Source organism: Mizuhopecten yessoensis, unplaced genomic scaffold (genome assembly GCF_002113885.1).
Source record: "Mizuhopecten yessoensis strain PY_sf001 unplaced genomic scaffold, ASM211388v2 scaffold10529, whole genome shotgun sequence".
NCBI classification, from domain to species: Eukaryota; Metazoa; Mollusca; class Bivalvia; order Pectinida; family Pectinidae; genus Mizuhopecten; species Mizuhopecten yessoensis.
The window spans coordinates 902,652-923,927 of record NW_018408592.1 but is presented as its reverse complement, the minus strand read 5'-3'; the positions used below and the strand labels follow the sequence as shown (position 1 = coordinate 923,927).

Below are 21,276 nucleotides of genomic sequence, written 5' to 3'. Positions count from 1 at the left end.
GTGTTGATTGGTTGGGGTCAAATGGAGATAATTGTGTTGATTGGTTGAGGTCAAATGGAGATACATGTGTTGATTGGTTGGGGTCAAATGGAGATACATGTGATGATTGGTTAAGGTCAAATGGAGATAATTGTGTTGATTGGTTGAGGTCAAATGGAGATACATGTGTTGATTGGTTGTGGTCAAATGGAGATACATGTGATGATTGGTTAAGGTCAAATTGAGATACATGTGATGATTGGTTAAGGTCAAATGGAGATATATGTGTTGATTGGTTGGGGTCAAATGGAGATACATTTGTTGATTGGTTGGGGTCAAATGGAGATAATTGTGTTGATTGGTTGAGGTCAAATGGAGATACATGTGTTGATTGGTTAAGGTCAAATGGAGATACATGTGTTGATTGGTTGGGGTCAAATGGAGATACATGTGTTGATTGGTTAAGGTCAAATGGAGATATATGTGTTGATTGGTTGAGGTCAAATGGAGATATATGTGTTGATTGGTTGGGATCAAATGGAGATATATGTGTTGATTGGTTGGGGTCAAATGGAGATATATGTGTTGATTGGTTAAGGTCAAATGGAGATATATGTGTTGATTGGTTGGGGTCAAATAGAGATAATTGTGTTGATTGGTTGGGGTCAAATTCCCTTCAGAACTTTGTAGAATGAATACAGCTCTGATCTTCATGTTTTGGCAGGAAGGATTCTTTTAACTCGCCTGACACAAATGCCTTTGAGATAACAAATTACCCTGTAGTGCTGGTCTATACTTTCTGTCATCATTTTTTCATAGACAACTTTTATATAAGTTGCTGTGGTAGATAGCTTTCAAATTTGCTAGAATAAATTTCCTTGGCCCACTTGTAAGGTCACTGGTGTCTATTACCATATACTTATCATAAGGAAATGGTTCATTGTTCCAAATAAAAAAACAAATAAATAAAAAAATGGGAGGGAAAGTTCCTCTAGCTTACAATATACCAGGTGCTGTATGATAATGAGAACCCTTGTTACTCTCGCTATATAAGGCTGTGTTCACAGAGATCAGAGGTGTGTCAATTTTATTCTGGTATCTCGTCCATCATTAAGAGCGTGATGAAGATGTTGACAGAGCATCACGTTCACCAAACACAGATCTAGAGCATTCTATATTTGTACCGTTGTTCTAGGTTAATAGTGAATATTGATCTTTGTCGAACATGATTTAGGAATGTATGTTATTATATAAAATATCCAGCTCAAGATCAAATTGAGTGGCTGCTTGAATGAGGGAGGTTATAAAAGGGAACAGTTTTTATAATTAATTGAGGGGGTGTATAAAAGGAAATTATTGGGGGGAGGGGGGGGGGGAATTATTAAAGAAATGTGATCTTTGTCAAATTTTTGTCTGGTACTTCCAGAGTAAGTATTTGCAGTGGATGAAGAAGACAATTTGTCTCGATCTTCACAACTTCCAGAATAATTATGGTTCCAGCTTTCCTGTCACGCTGGAAAGGATTCTTTTAACACACATGAAACAAATACCTTTGAGGTTATCACTGTGGTGCTGGTCCATTGCTCATCTGTCTGTCATCACCTTTTCTCCGACTTTTTAGGAATAATAAACACTAGGGTTCTGATACTTGGCACTTAACTTGATGTGAGTGATGTTATCACTTTGTTCAAATAAATGGTCTTAACCCACTTTTGAAGTGAAAGGGGTCTGTCGCCCACATCTGAAACATAAGAAAGTGTTTTTTTCCAGATTTTAATTATAGAAAAGAATTAAATTTGAAGGATAATCCTGTCAAGCTGATAGCATGTTCTATGTATGGAGATGAGGATAAGGAATGTTGTGTTCAAGGAGATCATATAATTCGTGATACAGAGGTGTGTCCATTTTATTATGGTATCTCTTCCATCATCAAGAGCATGATGAAGATGTTGACTAAGTATCAGGTTCAACAAACACACTGTCCTATATCTGTACCACTAGGTTAATTGTGAGTATTGATCTTTGTCAATCATGATTTAAGGATTGGCAGCTTATATCAGATGTCCAGCTCAGCCACCATTTTGGTTTTTTATTCCGGAATGTTTTGAGCTACATGCTGGATATTTCAAATTTAATACACATGTACCAATTAAAACCAGTAGCTTAGTTATCAGACATGGCCGGGGCTTGATGAATCACTCATTGTTTAAAAAATATGATTTTGAATATCGATCTGAATAGGGCATTGTAGAAGATTCGGCAGTTAAATCTCGGGTTGTTTATATTATTCTGGAACACTAAAGCGTCCTAGCATCATTTACATATAGACTTGTCTGTGGAATTGGCACCATTGGGCTGCGGACATTGGCATGCCGCAGTAATTTGACAATAGATTAGTTTGACGCGACGTCAGCATACAACACATCTTCTCACCTAAATCAACTGTGAGGAAAGTGTTTAATAAGTGTTGGTGTAGTGACATGGTCTATGTAATCTATCTTCTGTACTTGCTAGCCAAAAAACACAAACAAAAAACAAAAACAAACAAATACCTGCTGTATATATGTTTTTTTGTGGTTTTTTTTAAAGTTTATGAACTTTTAGATGACAGTAGATGATAGATACTTTGCATAAAATTAAAATAAAAAAATAAAACCAAGTTAGGTAATTCTGGATTTCCACAAGAGGTTGACACTAAGAGAGATCATCGTGATAAACGGTGCTCATTGCTACCATGTACACGATTAAATCGTATCTCACAGATTCTTTTCATCAAAATGCTGAATATGGAATATCATCAGTAAAATAAGGATATTCTGCCTCTGCTCATGAAACTGCTAGAACATGTAAATTTTTAGGACACCCTCTAATCGATCAATATTTAATTCCATATGTAGTCTATATAGAGAAAAACCATATACTTGTTGGCAGCATTTTTTTTGCTACAAATGGGGTCATTGACATTTCAAATAAATTGTTGGAATCCATAAAAAATCGGGAAACTTTCTCATGTGGATTCCTTTAACATTTTACCCGATTACCGTAGGCAGTAACTTCATTATAGTTTAGCTGTACAAAGGACTTGTCTGGGAGGCTAATTAAAAGATAGTCAACAGGTCTGTGTAGAACATGTATGTACTATTTTACATCATCAAAACTCCCGAACTATCAGAAAAAATTTGCGTCATACTTAAGGGCCCAGTTGTTCAAAAGGTGGTTAGCTTATCACTGTTTAACGACATTTTTCAACCTTTAATAATTTCGTCAATATTCAAGGTAAAACCTCACAATTTTGCATGTAAACTCACTTTACTAAACATTTGATATCTGAAAAGGTTGTAACTAATTCAGTGGTTGTGTTTTAAAGTTACTCAAAAATTGAAGTTTGCGCTAATCACTGATTAAGCTAATCACCTTTTGAACAACTGGGCCCAGATACGCAGAACCTAGAAAATTAAGTGGGAACAAAATTCATGCATTGCTTGTGTTTAACTAAATAAGGAATTGATGATAATGTCTTCTGTCCTTTACATTGTTTCTTAATCCCAATCCTTTCACCTCAAAACTGTTGGCTTGAAAAGCAATTCCTTTGACCTCTGGATTGTTCACTTTGTAAGAAATTCTTTGACCTCCAGATTTGTCACTTGCTGAGTTAACCTAAAATACATATAGTGTCCACTGGCTGGGCTATCCTAACCTAAAATATATAGTGTCCACTGGCTGGGCTATCCTTAAACCTGTAATTTGTTCATTTGGGGAGATTCCTTTGGCCTCTCAATTATTCACTTGCTAATCACAAACAATCCTCTTATTTGATGACATGAAAAGCAATCTTTAACCCTTAAAACTGCTTCTTGAAGAACCATTTCTTCAGGAATTAAAATTAATTCTAACTACTAACTAACGATCGTTCCACATTGTTGATTTGGAGAGCAACCTTTTGACCTTTAGATTAATTTTATTGAGAGCATTTCCTTAATCAACAACTGAATTAATTTCGGGGAGGGCTGTTATTTGACCTCTAAATTTGCTGATTGTGACAGCGATCATTTGACATCGGAAATCATTTACTCGAAAAGCAGTCTTTAATTAACCACAAAGATAATTTCTTGGAGATCGATAGTTTGACCTCTACAATTGGTGACTTTGACAGCAATCATTTGACCTCAGAATTGTAGACGCGAAAAACAGTCATCCGACCCCAGCAATTTTTTACTTGGAGAGCAATTCTAGGTATCTAAATGACTTCCTGCATCCTTTAACCTTTTATCTGTTGGTATGGAGATCAGTGGTCATTTGATCTGGCCTTAATCACATGACTACACAATCAAGTCAATCCTTCTTTATCGGAAGCCCCATCCTTCTTGTATTAGTAGTTTCTAAAACCGGATCGGTCGCTGTAATACCCTCGCTACTTATGGTGTCCTTTACTGTGTTGCTCTGAAGCTTATACGAGCGTGGCTTTTTCTGAGTGAATTGGGAAAAGCCTCCTTATGTTAATTGGGTAAGATCATCAATATATTGTCTGTCAATTGGAAAAATCATTGATGCATCAGTTGGGTGTGTGTGTCAATAATTTCCAACATGCAACACTGATTTACCAATTCTTTACTCTTTATTTAAATTTAAAAAGCCTGTAATCTGATCTTCGTAAGATCATTTCTTTACAATTTATCATCTAAAAGATTAAGACATTCTTATTTTTATCAAAGATAATTCCGTTTTTTGATGTTAGATGTTTCATTGTCATCTGAATACAAGATGAAAAGCTTCTAACCAAGAACATTGCCCCTTAAAAATGTGCACTATATGCGAATATGTGCAGTATCTTTTTCTGAAATTTGAAAGGCTTTTGGAACTCTTTTTTTATTGGAAATTGGGCCAAATTTAGCCCCAACAAGACACTGACACACCCATGCCCCATTTAATTCATTTGGTACATACCTTGCAATGTGTTGAAAATAATAAAATATAAATACATTCCTTAACCCTTTCACCCCTAGGTAACTAGAGTAGATTCTACCATACATTCATTTGGATGAGTCCATTATGGTCTACTGTGGTGAAAGGGTTAGGAAACAATTTAAAATATTTGGAAGAAATTTTGCATGAAGATAAATCTATTGGAAGTGAGGTAGAGGAATGAGTAATTCAAGAGAAAAATATTTTTGTCTTTCATTTTAACGCCTTAGAAATGATAATAAACTTGTCCGTTCTTTGCACAGGACTGATCCACCAGCGAAACTAAAGGAATGCGGTATTGATTGTAACCTTAATGTCACTGATAATCAGTCCTAAATGTCAAGATGTTTATTTTCCTCAGATCAACATCTCTGACTGTGTGTCTCGTACATGTTGTCTGCCTCCCTGCAGACATCTTTCCAGCTTATTCTCCAATTGGTATATACTGTATAGAGTCTATAGTTTCCTGGGGAGCCGAAACTCAATATCGCATGTATCGGTGTGTGTAGAGCTAATTACGCCATGTCAATCGTAGGTCTTGTATAGTTTTATTACTAATACAAACAGAAATCTCCAAGGCATACTGATAGTATTGTATCAGTAACACGGAGACATCTGAAAGGTGTACACACAGAACATTAGGAATACCAAATACTGATGTGACTAAGTCTTGTTCATGATCGTGATGAAATGTAGGTAATATAATGACACTGATACTTATAAATCAAAAGATTTATTACCGAAAGTACATATAATTTCTTCCAAATCAAGTATCAGAAAATTTCCAATCTGGAAATCAGTAGTAAGAAAACTCAAACAGCTGCCATGATGACTTTGTTTTGGTTTTCACAAATATTTTAGTATGATATTTTATGAGAATGTTGAAAAGTTGACGATTTTCCATTTAAAAGTGGCCAAATCTATAATCTTTATCCCCCGCTTTCACCGAAACAGGGGATAATAAATTTGGGTTTGTCCGTCTGTTTGTCGGTCTGTCACGCTTCGTTTCCATGCAATAACTACAACAAATGTTAACTGATTATCTTCAAACTTGGTTACAGGGTTAAATGCCTTAAGGGCTCGGCCAAGATCGATGACGACTTTCAGGGGACCCCATTTGGCGGAGTTATGGCCCCTTGAATAATAAAAAGGTTCTAGAGAATCTTTGGCCAAAGGGAATTGAATATTTATAAATGGAAGATGTGTCTGAGGCATGCTTAGGGGAAAAAAACTCAATTTGTTTAATTTGTATAAAAAAGGTGCATGTGAAGCCCAATAGGGGAAATAGAGGAAAATTGGGACATAACATAAAAACTCATTTTCTTGGTGTCTTTCCCACCAAAACAGATTTATATGTAGTTTCTTGTACTCCTTTGATAAACCTGTTTGGTACTCAGCAGGTTTTAAATTGAAAAAAAAAATACCAGGTGAGCTATTAAGGCCCCTGGGCCTCTTGTTTAAGTTGTTGTTTCAGAAATCCCCCTATTAAATGAAATGTATTTGCATAATGTCAGGAGTTAATGATGGCCTGTCTGCCTTCGAGGCATGTGAATTTCCAATTCCACCGTCCACCGATTTAAAATCTTATGGAATCATGCCAAAATAGAGCTTTCATGTAAAATAAGATTGCTGGTTTTCCAAACCAGAAATCCTGGACCTAATTGTCATGTTTCTAGGGCTGTGTAACATTGTCAGGATACAGTGAACATTGTACAACGAACACACATAGGATGTACATGGTAAAAAAAAAGACATTTATACTGATTTTTAATATTGTTTTGTGTATGTAATAGCCTAGTTTGAAGAGTGGTATTCAGCAAAGCCTACCACAGGAATTTATTGTAAAATGGGTAAGCAATCCATACCTAGTATACCATAGAACCTGTCTAGATTGAACAAATTATCCTGTTCAGTATGTGATAAAACCTGTTAACATTGAACACCTGTAACAACAAAATCTTCCTGTTCCTAATAAACAGTTTTTTTCGGATGGTACAATGATGGATTGAGCTATAATATGTTTTAAAAATACAGAATTTGGTCAATAAGTGCAGCTTAAACTGACTGAGTTTTATTCTCTTGTGGCATGAGTTAAAAGTTTTTGTACAGCATGTGGATAGAATTTCAAAAAAATAATCAGCAGAGCTGTTTAGTTAAGATGGTCCTGGGATTAATCATTTCATTTGACTCACACAGTGCAAAGTGAAAGTTGGTTCATTTTTGTATCGATTAACGATGCACTTTCTACAAAATTCAAAGCAGAATTTAGAAATGAACAAGCTTGTATCATACCATTTGGTATATATACGTTTCAAAATGGCAGATTATATACCTCTCATTTTACATCAAAACAACATATCCATCGCTATTTATCCATGACATTTTTCTAAAATATTTCTTGTTTTTCTGAATCTCAACGTGAAAATTATTTTGTAATTTTTCAGGAATTGATACGAGGCTGCGATTCAGTCTGGAGCCTCCTCTTGGTGACAGTGCCTTCGACCAATGGAAAGATGCTATGCAAGCTGTTTCTCGCCTACCACTGGGCATACCAGATGGATTCCGCAGAAAGGTAATTAACAGCAATATATGATACTTACAGTGTGATATATAATTTATAACTTTGTCATAGGGTTTGGTTAGACACAATTCATTATACTGGCACACATGTTATTCTATAATCATCATGAATGCACAGTAAGTGTGTTTGTGATATAAACTTGTTTTACTCTATAAAGACAAAGAACACGGGAAGTTCGAGCCTAAAAGGTCACTACAGATAAGTAGCAGCTTCATTATTTGTCTAAACAGTTATAAAGTGCATGTGGAATTCCCAACAGGAAGTCGCTGAAGACAAGTGGTCACTATAGACAGATGGTTGTTGTAACCAGGTGGTGACTTTGCACAGGTGTCACCATAGAAAGGTGGTCACTGAATACAGATTGTCATTGTAGACAGGTGGTTGCTGATTACAAGCAGTCACTATAATACACATGGGAAGATTCAACTTAGTTTTCATTAAGTGGTGGTGAAAAACCAGAAAATTATTTGAAGGGGGTGGGGTTAGGCCGACTTTTGTATATTTCCTCACTGTTGGCTTTTGTTGTTATTTCAATCAGTAGATTTCCTGAGAGACCTTTATAGCAGTTCAGTGTGACAGTAAGTTTAAGTAATACACAAGATTTACTGTTTCAACCTGAAGATTTGGGATCGTTAAAGGTACTAGAGGGCATTCTGATATTGGATAGTTGGACACATGTTTCCTTCCTCCCGCTTCATTCACCTCCCATACCCATCCATCAAAAATACATGTAAAACCAGCAATAGCTAAAATGAAAATACTCTAAGAACTTCATGTATATTTTATCAAGTTGGATGATTTAGCTATATTTTTAAGTTTGAGCAAGATTGGTCAAAGTAAGTGTTTGTCAAATTGAATTGCCTACACGATGTTACTATTTTGTCAACAGTGTTCGTCATTCTGAGGACCTTGACTAAGTCAGCCTTAGACAGATTTGTTGTAGAGTTTAAATATTGCCAGAGTCCTCGGGGATCCAGGACAGATTGCTGTACATTTAAAATGTTGTCTTCATCCTCCGGGAACCGAGGGAAACTGATTATTTCCTTTTTCCTCTGGATAACAAGATTTAGGGAGTAGGAAGCTCATTGCCGTCTATGTAGGTGTTACAATGGAACGACACTTCTACTATTATTGAATCTTCTACCCAGAGTTGGTTCCCCGATCAAAATTACTTTGTATTATGAGGACCCATTGATGTCTTAATCCAATTTTCCCATGTTTTATTCACTGCCGATATATAATATTGTAGCATCATTTGTTTCATTCAATGGGAAAAAATAGTTATAGGTCATACCGGTATGTATGATTAGATTGTCATGACTGTCAAGAGGCCTTTCAGACTCAACTTACTGTACTAGTTAAGAACCATTGACAGAGTTTCTACTGTACTAGTTAAGAACCATTGATAGATTTTCCTCATCATGCTTTCTAATTTAAGGATCTTTTTACTACTGCCAAATACTGTAAACATGCACTGGAAACAAAAAGGATACACACCAGTGATTTTAGTGTAACCCCCCCCCGATCAGAACTTAAACCCTCGACCTCTGATTGTTAAGCTGTTGCTCTCTCAGTCTGAGCTACGTGGTCAAGATTCCTAGTCCATGCAGTCATGCAACTATTAGACCCAAAATAAAATTCAGGGGAGGTAATACCTGATGTACGAAAAAAACTACAGTGGAATCCTCTAGTGTTTTTCTGTAATTGGGCAAGGATCCTTACGATCCTTCAGCAAGCTTTCTGATGTTATACTTGACTGTTTCAACATATTCTCCTAGCAAACAGCAGTAAGACCATATTACCGATCTGCTAGGTATGTATATATAGGAGTTATATTTCCAGTGACAAATAGTTATTCCCACATACTTTATATCTACATACTAGATAATCCTTTACGTTGTGATTCTATCGTATAACAAAGCTGTGTTTGTGTGTAGACTTAAAACAGTTTTCATAGTTCTTTAGAATGTGGTGTCTTCAATTCATTGTAGAGAAATAAATATAAAATATACAGACATAAATAAAAAATATATAGAATAACGAAAAAAGAAAATCACTGTTGATCACTGGGACTTATTCTTGGTATCTTTTCTGTATAGGAGCCAATATACATTTGTTAGCAAAAGCATACGTAACAACTGTGGTAAAAATAAGGCAACCCACATAAAGTATAAAAAAAAAAAGAATTATAATCGTGAATGTGATTCCTTGTTAGAATAGGTAAAATGCTGTTCTAGACAATAATTGAGTCTGAAACCTATCCTTACATTTTGCATTGGTATGTAGGTATACACTTTATGTATGTAGCCACTGAAGCTACACAGAGATGAAGATAACCTACAGAGTGATTGGCAAACGGAGCACACAAAAAATGAAATCTTTGGTTTCTATTTTAATGCAGTCTCCTTTCATTAGCCCATAGAAAGCATGTAAAAAAAAAAAATTAAAAAATTCTTGAAACAAAAAATTAGCGTGATATTTTTATATCGTAATATAAATCACATACACCCACGCAGACATTATTATATTGTTGGGAGTCTGAGCGAGGGAGAGCCGGAGGCTGAATGTCAGAGGAAAGTCTACCTGGTGTGGCAATGTCATCCGAAGAGAATTTATCACAAAGCCAGGGAATCGTTTACTCCCACACGTAGCCTAGTAGTCTAATTACGACTGTACCATAAACAACGGCTGATAGACAACCGTAACACACCATACCCCGCATTGATCATGTACCGAGGGAAGTACTTTAACCAAAGAACAATTATAAAAAAAAACATTGAATCAATTATCTCATTGTTTTTTACCAAAGAACAATAATATTACAAAAAAAAGTATTTATTTAATCAATTATCTCATTGAATTACATATTTATGTATTTATATTGGGTTTGGTTTGATTTATGATAAAGATTTTTGCTGACATTTATGTTTTACAGTGCAACACTTAAAGGACATTTTTTTGTATCTCTCAGAGCAACATTATTAAATTAATTTAGCATTATGGCCTAATTAGATCATTTATCTATAGATACAACTTTGTGCAGAATTTTGCTGAAGCACAGTACCAGTTTGAATGGGGCTTTTTCAAATATCTTATGCCATGTTGTTTTCATAAATAATAAGAGAGTTATGGCCCTTGACTGTCAACTACTACCTATTGTAAAAGAAGGATTTCAACAAAACTTACTACTTGTAAGAATGTATGCATGTATAAACTGCTTGCCTGCTGTTTCAACCCTTCTTTAAGGAATGTTGGTTCTTGATGTAACTGCATGTAGCGGAACTGGACTTGGTTGATCGTTGGCAAGCAGGTAGCTCAATTGGTAGAGCGCTCGTCTAGAGTTCGGAGGGTTCCGGGTTCAAACCCTTGTCTGGACATCATATTTTTCTCTTTTTCCTATTACATAACTATCTTGCTTATAAAAAACACATAGTCCTTCCCTTCGTAATGAATTAATGTCAATTCATTTCTTGCAGTCCCAGAAAGAATTAAGTACATTGTATAGGGGCCCAGGTTATGCGAATAGATGTTTGCCACTCTATAACAATCTAGTAATTTTTGAACATCTGAACATTTTTCTGATTATTTTGAAATACTCTATGAAGATTTCTAAAGAAATAACCTATAACTCTGTCCCGAAAGTTTCAACTTTACTAGTTCATCAGAAGTTACCAAATATGATAAGCATGTAAATATCTTGGGATGTTGGAACAGCTTTGCATACCTGTTGTAAGTTGTTGTGACCCTCAAACCCCAATCATTGAAACAGTTTCTACATGACCCAAATCATGGAAAATTTCATCCATATTGCAAATATCTGTTGTTTGCAGCAACAGCAAAAAATTGCTATTAAAAAAATATCTTTTAATGTAATTCTTGTGTCAGCATAATAATAATTTCTTTACCAGTAGCTGATCCTGAGATGAGTGTAATGTAAATTAGGAAAGCGTTATCAATTCTGGACTACGGATTGCTTTAAAATACTTTGCCTTATTTGATTTTCATGTTGTCACTTCCAGGTCTGGATCAGTTTGGCCGAAAATCATATAAAGGAGCTGCGCATTGACTGGGAAAAAACAGTGCGGTTTGTTTTCAATGAGAGGAGCAATCCGGACGACAATACGTTGGGACTACAGATTGTTAAGGTGAGTGATGTGAACCTGATGCTATCAACAGCGATCAGATCAATATCAGTCAGAGATTATAATCCACACCAGTGGTTAACAGATAACTCGGACCATATTTAATCACGCACAGATTACTGTATACAGGGAACGTTTTGCTGCAGTTTCATTTTCGCCTTTTGCAACCTCCATAATGAAGGCGAATTCATCGTGAGATTGGATATCAATACATTACATACTATATATAGTAATTATGATAAAGGTGAGATTAACACTAGGCAAATATAGATTTTATATATAAATGGCAAAGTTTGAACATGTGATTGATTCTGGTAAGCAGTGATATTCGAAAGATATATAAACGTTTATGATGTTTATATATAAATTTGTATGAGATATATAATAAAAAACACAGGTATGAAAATATATTTCTAACAAAGGATTTAGCAGTAATTTTAGATCCAGTATAAAAGGGGTGGTTGGGTGGGGAATTTGCTAGCACACTTTAGCCTTGCAACACAACAGCCAGAGTTTGATACCTCAATCAGACGTGAACAGGTATTAGAGGTCACCTGCCTGACCATGTGGGTTTTGTGACCAGGTGCTTGACCATTTACTCCAACATTAAGACCCCTTGTGCATTTCAGTCCATCCTTTACGCAATGTAATGTGAAGAAGTTCAATTATATTCATCATTTTTCTGACTGATACGTCAATAAAGGAAGCTCTGCCTTATAGTTTTATGTCACTGTTAATTTTTACGTTTATATACACGGGTACTAATTATGATAATGTCCCATAGCATTGTTCTTGATATGCAACTATCTGTATGGACAACTGACAATGTATGATAAAACATTCAGCTTCTGTAACAAACATTTCTGTATGTTTCAATGCAATGATGATCACGTATATATATTTCAACTCTATACCAGATAATTTGGTCACAAAACAAACATCATTATCAGAACTGATGTCTTCAGGTTATGATCGTAAACGAGTCAGTGACCTTGACTTGCTCCGATTTGATACCGTTGTGTGGCGATGAGAAACAAGTACATGTATTCCCTGCGGAAACCCAGTCACGATTCTAGAGTAAACATTGATTTTGGCTAGTTGTAGGTGTTTTACTGGTGTTTCGATCGTCACTGCCGTTTCTGTTAGCCGTGGGTAGAATCTTTGTCTAGGGTCCAATGTTCGGATTTTATTGTAACTCCGTGTTATCAAAAGGTCAGGGTCATTTTAAAAGGTGTGCCCAGAGAAAGTTCGAGCCGGATGTTACCGTTTGATTTTACTGAATATTTCTTTGAGATAATTAAGATGCATGGCTTATGTATCTTTAATTACTTTCATTGTATTTATTCATACATTTAAGTTTGACCTACATAGCTGTTATACAAACCTAAGTCAGCTGTGATTTATGCGACCATAAATCTAATATTTGATAGTGGCATCATTATACTTGTAAATTAACGGTGACATATTATTGTAACATTGGGGATAGCTGGCCGATACTGGCTGTTCATTTCTTGAAAATGCAGCTGTCAATCTAAAACCTCAAGTTTTACTAAGAAATATGAAAGTTGAATTAAATGTCAGTCCAGACAAAGGATTCAATGCTTCTTTGGTCCTGTCAACATGTATTTATGGTATTCATTTGGAATTTTGCAATTTATTTTTGATTTTATGATTCCTTCCTCAGGTTTTGTGGACTTTTTAGAATAATTCTCATTGAATGTTCTACAGTTTTTAACATGTTTTCTTGTCACTCGAATCGTTAGAAAAATACATTTGATAAAAATGTTGACAATTAACACTCTTTATTTCAATCTGTAAGCCCCAAAAAATATATGTCGGACAAATTGCCATCTGTGATTTCAGAATTCCCAGGTATGCATAGCATAGGGAGAGCCATCCATTCACTTACTGTCAGTGTTTGTTAAAAAGTGTATGATGCATAGTTATAGGGTCACTGTACATTTAGAGCTATATTCTACATAAAAAAATTGTCAAATGATCAATTACCAATAACTTTGACCAGGTATGAACAAATGCTATACTGGTATGTGTCTATAGGGTTCATTGGAATGTAATTATCACAAAGCATGAAGTTTGCCTTTGATTGAAAATAACTTTGACCAGGTATGAACAAATGCTATACTGGTATGTGCCTATAGGGTTCATTGGAATGTAATTATCACAAAGCATGAAATTTGCCTTTGATTGAAAATAACTTTGACCAGGTATGAGAAAAATGCTATATCAGTATAAATGTTAAAGTTAGAAATGTGTTCATGTCTAGTGTTCAGTGGAATGTAATTAGCACACAGCATGCAGTTGCCTTTGATTGAGAATACTATCACAGGAAAAATTGATTTTTTCATAAGTTCAAAGCAAACCTTTATCAAGTGAAATAGTTATAAATGTTTCAAATCAATTTTGGGTGGCTGGTTTTGGTCATGAAGTGTTATAACTGATATTTGTAGAAAGAGATATCTAGTAATAGTTTTACGGCACCAGATATATACAGTCAGACCTGTATTAAGAGACCACTATTCTGATGTCCAAAAAGAGGTTTCTTGACACAGGTGATGTCTTACTACAGGTTCAGTTTACAAAGAAATCACTACAACCAGGAACAGGAAAAGTTCTCTAATGACAGGTTGTCTCTTTATACAAGTTGTCTCTTAATACAGGTTAATTCACAATGAAATCACTACATTAGGGAGCACTGAAAATGGCCTCATAACACAGGTAAAGTTCACAATTGAAATCAGTATGATAAGGAGTACTAGAATTGGCTTTTAACACAGGTTAATTCACATTGAAATCAGTATTTCTACTTCTACTTCTAAATGGTACTGACCAACTTCAACAATTTGAAGATAAAATGTCAGACGAGGAGTGAAACATGGAAAGAGAGTGTTTTTAAAAGATACGAGATGGTCTAATTTGCGTTTGAAAGGTGACGGTAGAGGGCTGATTTGAATAATCCCGTTGTGGGGCTCGAAATAATGTCAGGTGGGAGTTTATTCCACTCGGGTATAGTTCGAGGGAAGAATGATGCCTTTCTGGTCTGGGTTTTTGAGTGGGGAATTTGATACGAAAACTGGTGGTTTGTTCGGGATTTTCTAACTGTAGGGATTAATCTGTCTGATTTTACGATAGCGACTTTCTGGTTTACAATGTTATGAAGCATGGTCAGACGAGCATCTCTACGTCTATCTGCTAGAGGGCGCAGCTTTAGGTGGTCCAACATTTCTGACACACTGGAGGTACGATGGTTGTACCTGTGCTTATTGAGCACATAGCGCGCTGCCCTTCGCTGGACCATTTCCAACTTGTCAATATTTGTTTGGGTGTGAGGGTCCCATACTGTACAGGCATACTCAAGTGATGGTCGAACTAATGATTTGTATGCCTGTACTTTGGCTGATGTTGAGCCAATTTTAAGATTTCGTCTTAAAAAGCCTAGCGTAGAATTTGCTTTTGGGCAGATAGTATTTATATGTGAATCCCATTTAAGGTCAGATGATAGTGTTACACCCAGATACTTGGCCTGACTAAGATGTTCCAGTATGTGTCCATGTAAAGTATAATTATGGACTATTGGAGTTTTGTTTTTAGTCACCGACAACACATTGCATTTGTTTGGGTGGAAGATCATTTTCCATGTATTTTCCCAGAGCGCTAGTTTGTCAAGATCTTTTTGAAGTGTTTCAGCATCACTGTTTGACTTGATAACTAGATATGCAATAGTGTCGTCTGCAAATAAACGGATTGTAGCATTTAGACCCACAGGGATATCGTTTATAAAGTAAAGAAATAAACTGGGTCCCAAAACTGACCCCTGGGGTACCCCGGAATGGACATCGACAAAATCAGACTTCTCCCCTTCAACTACTACTGTCTGAGTTCTACCGGTCAGGAAACTCTCGATCCAGTTTGCGACATTTCCACGTATACCATAATGTTTTAGTTTATGGTTTAGGAGAGAATGACTGACCTTGTCGAAAGCCTTAGCAAAGTCCATTATGAGGATATCTGTTTGGCGTCCCTCATCGAGATTCTTTGAGATGTCATCCACAAATTCAAGAAGTTGGGTTTCGCATGATCGCGATTTGCGAAAACCATGTTGGAACGGATACAATATGTTATGGGTATCGGCATGGGTCATGATAGTTGAGACCACAATGTGTTCCATAATTTTGCTACAGATACGATGATAGGGAACACTGAAAGTGGCCTTATAACACAGGTTAATTCACAATGAAATCAGTATGATAGGGAACACTGAAAGTGGCCTTATAACACAGGTTAATTCACAATGAAATCAGTATGATAGGGAACACTGAAAGTGGCCTTATAACACAGGTTAATTCACAATGAAATCAGTATGATAGGGAACACTGAAAGTGGCCTTATAACACAGGTTAATTCACAATGAAATCAGTATGATAGGGAACACTGAAAGTGGCCTTATAACACAGGTTAATTCACAATGAAATCAGTATGATAGGGAGCACTGAAAGTGGCCTTATAACACAGGTCAATTCACAATGAAATCAGTACGATAAGGAACACTGAAAGTGGCCTTATAACACAGGTTAATTCACAATGAAATCAGTATGAAAGGGAGCACTGAAAGTGGCCTTATAACACAGGTTGAATTCACAATGAAATCAGTATGATAGGAAGCACTAAAAGTGGTCTTATAACACAGGTTAAATTCACAATGAAATCACTATGATAGGGAGCACTGAAAGTAGCCTCTAAGCACAGGTCATTAAGTGTTATATATCAGCTAGGTGGTCACATAACAGGCTTGACTGTTTTGATTGCAAAACAGCTGATGTTCAATTTGTCCGTCCATGGTACTTGTCATACATTGATGTGTCTTGTGGTTAAAAATCTAATCAACATACAGACAAATATCTCTATGTATACCGTGATGATGTAAAACATTTTTATTCACTGGGTTTTCTATAGGATCTTCATTGAAAAATAGACAACTAAAGGCTTAGTTTCTTAAGATTGGACAAAAGGGATTTTGTATCAGATGGCTTATAGCTACTAGACTATTTACTGTTGAGATTGACTGTTGAATAGAATTTTTCTATTTAAAATATACATCTATTGGGTGGTCACATTTAGATTTACTGTGCCTTTATGATATCAACTGAAAGTGCAATGTAAATCATTGTATTAATGAAGTTCATTGCTTGAACTGTAAAAGTTGTTTTTTGCGTGATTCTAATTTTCATTTTTTTTTGTGAAAAATTCAACCAGCAACATTATAGCAAATTAATCTCTCCTTATCATAGCACACCATTTAATGACCTTCAACAAACTTGACCATTTCAGCATTTCATAAAAAGTAGAGAATGCTGAATTCCACAAAAAGAGGAGAATGCTGAATTCCACAAAAAGTAGAGAATGGTGAATTCAACAGAAACTAGAGAATGCCGAATTCCACAAAAAGTAGAGAATGCCAAATTCCACAAAAAGTAGAGAATGCTGAATTACACAAAAAGTAGAGATTGCCAAATTCCACAAAAGGTAGAGAATGCTGAATTTCACAAAAAGTAGAGATTGCCAAATTCCACAAAAAGTAGAGATTGCCAAATTCCACAAAAAGTGGAGAATGCCAAATTCAACAAAAAGTAGAGAATAGTGAATTCCCCAAAAAGTAGAGAATGGCGAATTCTACAAAAAGTAGAGAACGCCAAATTCCACAAAAAGTAGATAATGGTGAATACCACAAAAAGTAGAGATTGCCAAATTCAACAAAAAGTAGAGAATAGTAAATTCCACAAAAAGAGGGGAATGCCAAATTCCACTAACGTAGATAATGCTGAATTCCACAAAGAAGTAGAGAATGCCAAACTCCACAAAAAGTAGATAATGGTGAATACCACAAAAAGTAGAGATTGCCAAATTCCACAAAAAGAGGGGAATGCCAAATTCCACTAACGTAGATAATGCTGAATTCCACAAAGAAGTAGAGAATGCCAATTTCAACAAAAAGTAGAGAACGCTGAATTACACAAAAAGTAGAGAACGCCAAATTCCACAAAAGGTAGAGAATGCTGAATTTCACAAAAAGTAGAGAATAGTAAATTCCACAAAAAGGAGAGAATGCCAAATTACACAAAAAGTAGAGATTGCCAAATTCAACAAAAAGTAGAGAATAGTAAATTCCACAAAAAGGAGAGAATGCCAAATTCCACTAAAAGTAGAGAATGGTGAATTCAACAAAAAGTAGAGAACGCTGAATTACACAAAAAGTAGAGAATAGTAAATTCCACAAAAAGTAGAGATTGCCAAATTCAACAAAAAGTAGAGAATGCCAAACTCCACAAAAAGTAGAGAACGCCAAATTCCACAAAAGGTAGAGAATGCTGAATTACACAAAAAGTAGAGAATGCCAAATTCCACAAAAAGTAGAGAATGCCAAATTCTACAAAAGTAGAGAATGTTGAATTCCACAAAAAGTAGAGAATGCTGAATTCCACAAAAAGTAGAGAATGCCAAATTCCACTAAAGTAGATAATGCTGAATTCCACAAAGAAGTAGAGAATGCCAAACTCCACAAAAAGTAGAGAATGGTGAATTCCACAAAAAGTAGAGAATGCCAAATTCAACAAAAAGTAGAGAATAGTGAATTCCACAAAAAGTAGATAATGCCAAATTCCACAAAAAGTAGAGAAAGCCAAATTCCACAAAAAATAGCGAATGCCAAATTCCACAAAAAAAGTAGAGAATGCCAAACTCCACAAAAAGTAGAGAATGCCAAATTCCACAAAAATAAGGTAATTCTAAATTCCACAAAGAGTAGAGAATGCCAAAAAAAGGCTTTTACAGTAAATCGGGACATAAGTGCCTCTGATGATACTTAATACTTAAAACCAAAGGTTGTTGAAGATATTTATTGTAGACTTATATAGCTAGTTGACTCATTACAAGGCAACTGCCTCAATACTTGCCATTGGAAAGTATTGTCCAAACCCAGGTCAGTTAACGAGTTAAATATTACAATATTTAGAGGTTATTATATGACCATTTTGATATCATATCCCTTATCAGCCCGAGAGTCCGGATCCGGGCTGATATCGGGACTCTCGGGCTGATAAGGGATATGATATCAAAATGGTCATATTATAAACTTTCTGTCATATGTTCAAGAAACAAAAAATCATGTCAACAGGAAAAACAATTAGATAATTTAATCAACAATGTCAACTGAAACAGATTATTACAAGATGATATTCAGTCAATTCTGAATAAATATCGTTTCAAATCGCTGCTGTCAGTAATTATTAGTCCAAGTGTTCAAGTATTCTAGACACTAGAGAATTAAGTATTTCCTCTCCCTGGTTTGTTGACATTTTGTTTGTTGACGTCTCCTCAACACACTGTCTAAGCAAAAAACCAAACTGACAGCGCAAATCCGGATTTTACTCGGAACGCTTCGGGCGCTTCCCATATCCAATACAGAAGTAGAGGTGTTCCAAACAGGGGGTGCATTACGAGAATTGTTATCGCATGGGGGGTGCATTACGAGAAACTTATCACACGGGTGACCGGAAGTGGTATCAGGAGTGGTCAAAAGTTATCAAATATGCAAAAACACTCATATTCTGAGTAAACATATGATAATTCACGGTAATTCATTACAGCGTTGTGTTCCGCCTGTGGTAATGTATGACAGGTTCCATGTCTGTCCCCTGTTACCAATTAACCAGGAGTCATATTAACTGTGTGCTCCTGGGGCTGAATGTTATCTCATAAATTACAAATTTTAATCAATCTTTCAATATAAAATGTCACATGGCTCCGATTGTTTGTGATTAATCATTACAGATATCGATTTTTTCCCTCGACTAAATAATATCACAGTCATTTTAAGGTTATCTGTTGATGAAAAATTAAAATATATTTAAATGGAAGCTTTTGAATTCCTTTTTTCTATTTTCTCTGACTGAAAAAATAAATAAATGGAAGCCTTAGAAATCCTAAATGCATTGAATTTTAAAGTTGTTTAGAAAGTTGTTAAGATTGAAGTGATGTGTAAAGCAGAAATTCTAAAATTATTCAACTTTTCCATTTACTGCTAAGACGGCTGTGATATTAGTATAAAATTCTTTTGAATGTTTATGTTGCCTAATAATGAAAAAATCAAGCTGTATCATTGGATAACCCTCAAGTATGGGTACAGCATAACCTAGTGTCTAAAGCATGAACTAGGTTTGATCCGGAGATTTAATATTAACACTGTTCCATGTGTTGATCTTTCATTAACACAGACTATGTCAGTAAAGGCATGCATCTGTCAAAGAAGTGCTCAAAACTAATAACCAAAGCCTCTTTGGGGAAGGGAAAGACCACAGAGGTAATTAGTCTCATTTTGATAAAATCTTAATTTAGTCCTTGAGTTGGATTACCTTATCTTCAAGTGGATACTGTATAGAAATAGCATCAGGACAGACTGACGCGTTACTTTGATTAACAGTTATTGAAATCGATAAGCAATCCACCACTAACCGATGTGTGTGGGCATCCGTGGTGGTAGCTCAGGAACCAGATTGATTGTGGTGGCTAGGTCGATGTCCAGAGTGCTGATCAAATTGTCATTGGCCAAGCATAAGGTGTCAGAAAAACAATTATGCTTCTTAGGATTTTATTGCTGTTAATCGTCCTGGCCACTTTTAGTGGTTGATCACATTTTCTGACTCCCAGGAATAACAGGGGCCATGCACTTTTAGTGGTTGACCACAATTTCAGACTGGTAGGATAATGGGGGCCATTTTTAGTGGTTGACCACAATTTCAAACTCCCAGGAATAATGGAGGATGCATTTAGTGGTTGACCACAACCTCCGACATATTTTCACTCAATTATAAACTAAATGTCAAGATCATCATCTGTTATATCGATGCAATTGACAATCTGTCCTGTAAGCTTGTCTGATACCCAAATCATATTTGCATTGTATACGGAGGTTTAATTGGCCATGATGTTTATGTCTGGAGAGAAGAGTGACCTCTTAAGTGGTTCTAAAAGTGTAGTGGTCAGTTGTCTCGAGGGAAGGAACACCTCTTTGTTTAGTTGTCATATAATGTATTGAAGGACGGGTCATCTTTTTATTGTTACTAGTTGTCAAATAATGTTTAAAAGAAAGGGTCACCTCTTTAATGGTTTTAGATGTTAAAGGAAGAACCACCTCTTTAAAGTTTTTAGTTGTCATATAATGTTTTGAAGGAAGAACCACCTCTTTAATGTTTTTAGTTGTCATATAATGTATTAAAGGAAGAACCACCTCTTTAATGTTTTAGCTGCCATATGTCTCAACAGAAGGACCACTTATAGAATGGTTGTAGTTGTCATATGTCTCAACAGAAGGACCACCTATAGAATGGTTGTAGTTGTCATATGTCTCAACAGAAGGACTACCTATATAATGGTTGTAGTTGTCATATGTCTCAACAAAAGGACCACCTATAAAATGGTTGTAGTTGTCATATGTCTCAACAGAAGGACCACCTATATAATGGTTGTAGTTGTCATATGTCTCAACAGAAGGACCACCTATAGAATGGTTGTAGTTGTCATATGTCTCAACAGAAGGAC

The 21,276-nt window shown here is 35.7% G+C and overlaps 1 protein-coding gene across 2 annotated transcripts in view; it reads left to right on the top strand.

Moving 5' to 3' along the window:
• Positions 1–21,276, top strand: part of LOC110460970 (TBC1 domain family member 30-like) — a 64,057-nt gene that overhangs the window by 22,601 nt on the left and 20,180 nt on the right. For both annotated transcript variants that reach the window (XM_021514222.1, XM_021514223.1), the window contains 2 exons: positions 7,386–7,513; positions 11,542–11,667. In XM_021514222.1, coding sequence (XP_021369897.1) covers positions 7,386–7,513; positions 11,542–11,667 — 254 coding nt within the window. The remainder of the gene's footprint in view (positions 1–7,385; positions 7,514–11,541; positions 11,668–21,276) is intronic.